The following is a 4179-nucleotide window of genomic DNA, read 5'->3' as shown; positions in this document are numbered from 1 at the left end:
CTGGGGGGGGGTGTGGGCAGCCCTGGCTGGGCGCGGCAGAAGGCGGGTGTAGCGGGGCCGCGGCGGCCGGCTCTGGGGCCGACAGGAGGGCCGGGGGCCTGGCCCCGCCGCTCCCGCAGGAGGTGGCCGTGTCGAGGTGCAGCAATTCCCGCTCTGCCCTTTGGATGTCGGGGAAAGCGAAAGTAAAACCTGTTGGTTCCCGGCCTGGAAGAGCCCGGACACGGGAAGCGGGGTGCAGCAGAGCCACGCAGGCGGCGGGTCCATGGGGCTGGGGGCTCCCCTCCTCCTGCCCCTGCTCCACCCCCTCTTCCTGGGGGCAGCGGGTAAGTGTGGGGCACCCCGAGGCTCCCAGACCAGGCAGGGCTCTGGGTGTGGCTGTGGGCCTGAGAGCCCAGGCGCTGTCCCGGCAGTGGGCGCTGTGGTCAGAGGGAGCTGTGGGCCCGGCTGTGGGCAGGCCCACACCATGCTCAGCACCGGCGCTGGTGGAGGGCGGTGGGTCCTGCGGGGCTGTGCTCGTGGCCTGTGCTTTTGGCCCCCTTCCTTCGCGTGTAGCGCGGGGCCTGCCTGACTGCTGTGCCCGGTGGGGCACGGTGCTGGGAGCCCTGGGCCACGCCGCCCCCATGCCGCGTGTGCTCTCCTTGGCAGGGGCCATGCTGACGCTGTACACGGCGCCGGAGACCCGGGCGGCGCTGGGCTCGGTGGCGCTCCTCAAGTGCCGCTTCAACGTGGGCAGGCCCATTGACCCAGCAGTGCTGCGGGTGCGCTGGCTCTCTGCCGCCGCGGGCCCCGTGGCGCAGTATGACCAGGGCCAGGGGACCTTCGAGCCACGGCTGCGCCTGTCCGAGCAGGAGCTGCAGATCGGGAACGCCTCCCTGGAGGTGCAGGATGTGGCGGTGCAGGACAACGGGACCTACACCTGCGAGGTGGCATACGGCACAGAGACGCAGATGGGCAAGACGACCCTCTGGGTGCTTGGTAAGGACCCTTGGGACCCGGGCCTGGGCACTGGTCTATGGCCAGGGCGACAGTGGGTGTGGGCGTGTGGTATGGGACGGCTCTGGGAATTGGGGGCTGGTGGTGCTCCCCTCACGGGCTCCGGCCCCTGCAGCAGCCCCGAGGATCTCCCTGGACCAGCGCATGGGCGGCGCAGAGACGTCCCTCCTGTGCCACGTGGGTGGCTTCTTCCCCGAGGACATGGAGGCCACGTTGCTGAGAGATGAGCAGGTCCTGGACGGCTCCACCCGCTCCAGCCCCCAGAGGAACTGGGACGGGACCTTCAGCCTCACCCTGACCTACACCTTCACCCCGGTCCGGAGCGACGCTGGCGCCATCTTCGCCTGCCGTGTCCGACACCCGGCACTGGGGCAGCCCCTGGTTGAGGAGTTCGCCTTGGAAGTCCCAGGTGAGTGTCCAAAACAGCCCGGCAGCGAGGCCAGACAGTGCTACGGGGCGACCGCTGGAGCAAGGCTGTGCGCCAACTTTCCCTCCCATCCCATCCCGCCCCGCCCCATCCCTGCTGCAGGCTCAGACCGCACCGGAGCTGCGATTGGGGCCGTCGTGGCCATCGTGCTAGCACTAGGAGCTGTGGGCGCATCCGGTTACTGCTGGTGGCAGAGGAGAGGTACGGGCACGGCGCCAGGGGGAGCAGAGGGGAGGGGGGACGGCGACAGGGTCTCAGGCAGGGGCACAGACGGGCCCCTGGAGCAGGGCAGGCTTTACCCTCCTGCTCTCGGGGACCCACACCCCGCAGCCCCAGCGCAGGCCGGACGTGTCTCCAGGACCGTCCCAAGCTGACCCTGTGTCCCGTGTGTTGCTCCCACCCCAGGCGGGAAAGCCGCTTGCTCCGTGTCCAAGGTGGAGGGGCCGGAGCGGTGCCGGCTGGGCCAGGCGGTGACTCTGCGCTGCTCCGTGGAGGGGAAGATCCGTGCGCACACGGCGGTGACGTGGGAGCGGACGCAGGGCGAGGACAGGACGCTGATCCAGAAGGACGGGCCCGGGGCGGCCCCTGAGCACCAGCCGGCCTTCCCGGCCCCGTCCCGGCTCTTCCCGGGCCAGTTCCCGGGCTGGACGTCGACCCAGGAGAGGTCCAAGACCGGCCTCACGGCCTCCCTGACCTTCACCCCCACGGTGCAGGACCACGGGGCGCGCGTGCGCTGTCTCCTCCAGCCCGAGGCCCGAGACAGCGGCGAGGAGCCCGAGCGCTGGGAGATCCGGGTGTGGGGTGAGTCCTGGCAGGGCCCCGGGCGGGGAGAGTCGGGGGCAGCGGCTGAGCGAGGAGCGCGTTTCGTGTAAGAAGTGGACATGCTGGAGAGCGTGACGGGAAATCAGGGCCAGGATGACCTGAGACCGGGGAGCGTTTGGCCAGAGGAGCCCCCCGGAGGTGGTGGTCTGAGCTTGGGCGGTGTCTGAGCAGCACTTTCCCCTCCCCTGGCCCCGCACTGGGACGCTGCTGCCTGCTGGGACCGGCCGTGCCAGGACCGGCCTGGCAGGGATCCCCCTGGGACCGCACATGGGGACTCCCTCCACTGCCCAGCCCTGCTCAGACTCGCGTCCCGGCCTCCTGGCCACGTGTCCTTCCACGGCACGTGATGAAGAGCGCTGGGGTCATGAAAGCCATAAGTACATGGTGTTTAGTTACTGGGTCTGTGGCTGTAGCCGCATTGGTCTCAGGACAGAGGCAGGCCAGGTTCTTACAGCACATGCGATATCTTTTATTAGAGCAACTGAGTACTTGGAAAGAAGTTGTTAGCAAGCTTCTGGGTTCAATCTCCCTTCTTGAGGCATGGGGAGTCTCTGCGGGCCCGACACCGCTCTCCTGAGCCTCGTGTTCAGTGAGTCTGTAGAGGTGCACACCTGTCTGCCTTCACCCTGACACGCAAACTGCCCCCAGCCCCGCCGGAGCTGTCCGGGATCCAGGTGTTGCCGCGCTGGGACCCCCCGGACCAGGTGCCCTTTGCTGTCCACCTGCACGGCTTCTACCCCCGCGGGATCCACCGCATCGCGTGGAGCATGGACGGGGAAGCCTGGGAGCGGTCGGAGCCGAGCGACTACGCGGAGAACAAAGACGGCACGTTCAGCGCCACGAGCGTGTGGAGGGGGCCCAGCCGGCGCCTGGCCCGCCCCGAGCAGCGAGTGAGAGTGTGTGTGCAGCACGGCCCCGCCGACCCCCCGATCGAGGGAGAGCTCAGCATCGGGGACACCAGTGAGGAGGGGGATGCATGGGGTCACGGCCGCATGTTGGGGAGCGGGGTTTGACTCTCTCGCCTACCTGAGGGGAGGTCATGGCCCCTCCTGATGGGAGCCAGAGCAGACTCCACGAGGCCTCGGCTCCCCCTGACGCGGCCTGTCCCTGCCTCGTGGTGTTTCCTTCCCCAGGTCTCCTGCGGCCCCCGGACGTGTCGGCGATCTCCTGGCCCCAGTCAGTGACCGCGGGGAGGGCCGTGACCCTGAGGTGCCGCATCACAGGCCGTTTCCCTGAGTTGCTGGGGGGGACCTGGCTGCGCAGGGACAGAGGAGCGGCGCATGCTGCGGCCCCGGCAGGACTCGGCCGGGCACCGCCTCCTCCCTGGCCAGCCCGCTCCAGCCGCGGACGGGAAGCGCTTCGTGCAGGAGGCCGGACTTGTCTTCACCCCCTCGGTGCGCAGGGACCACGGGGCCGAGTACACCTGCCGCGTGGAGCACGTGGCCCTGGTGCAGCCCGTAGCAAAGCGCAGCGCGGAGCTGCAGGTGCGAGGTGAGCGCAGCGCTCGTTCTGCGCGTGGCTTGGGTGGGGGTGTCACGACGTGGGGTCAGGGGGCGACAGCCCGGTACCGAGGTGCCCCCCTCTACTGCACTGCCCTGCCAGCAACGGGCTGAGCCAGGCCCGGGCTGTCCCAGCGCCTCCAAGCACCGAGACGCCCCGGCCGGGGATGGGTGCTGGCCACGAGCAGCCTCCCCGGCTTCACCCCACACGATGCAGGCCTGGACAGAGGGGCCGGGCGCGAGGAGCCCCCTGCCCGGTCTGCACCCGAGGGGACGGGGGTCCCCGTGCACCGCTCCTAGCTCCTCTGTCCCCAGCCCCGCCGGACGTGTCCGGGATCCAGGTGTTGCCGCGCTGGGACCCCCCGGACCAGGTGCCGTTCGCCGTCCGCCTGCACGGCTTCCACCCCCGCGGGATCCCCCGCATCGCGTGGAGCATGG

At 69.9% G+C, this 4179-nt stretch overlaps 1 protein-coding gene across 1 annotated transcript; it reads left to right on the top strand.

Moving 5' to 3' along the window:
- Positions 1–6: 6 nt before the first annotated feature.
- LOC102378347 lies at positions 7–4173 on the top strand (the record flags this gene model as incomplete). Its single annotated transcript, XM_006038438.3, is given in 9 exon segments — positions 7–323; positions 646–975; positions 1109–1402; positions 1523–1621; positions 1826–2221; positions 2891–3202; positions 3376–3533; positions 3535–3733; positions 4057–4173. Coding segments are annotated over 9 exon segments (1966 nt in total), but the record flags the coding sequence as incomplete, so codon positions are not given.
- Positions 4174–4179: the final 6 nt, after the last annotated feature.

Source organism: Alligator sinensis, unplaced genomic scaffold (assembly GCF_000455745.1).
Source record: "Alligator sinensis unplaced genomic scaffold, ASM45574v1 scaffold1121_1, whole genome shotgun sequence".
In the NCBI taxonomy this organism is placed as follows: domain Eukaryota; kingdom Metazoa; phylum Chordata; order Crocodylia; family Alligatoridae; genus Alligator; species Alligator sinensis.
This window is presented reverse-complemented; position numbering and strand designations above follow the sequence as displayed.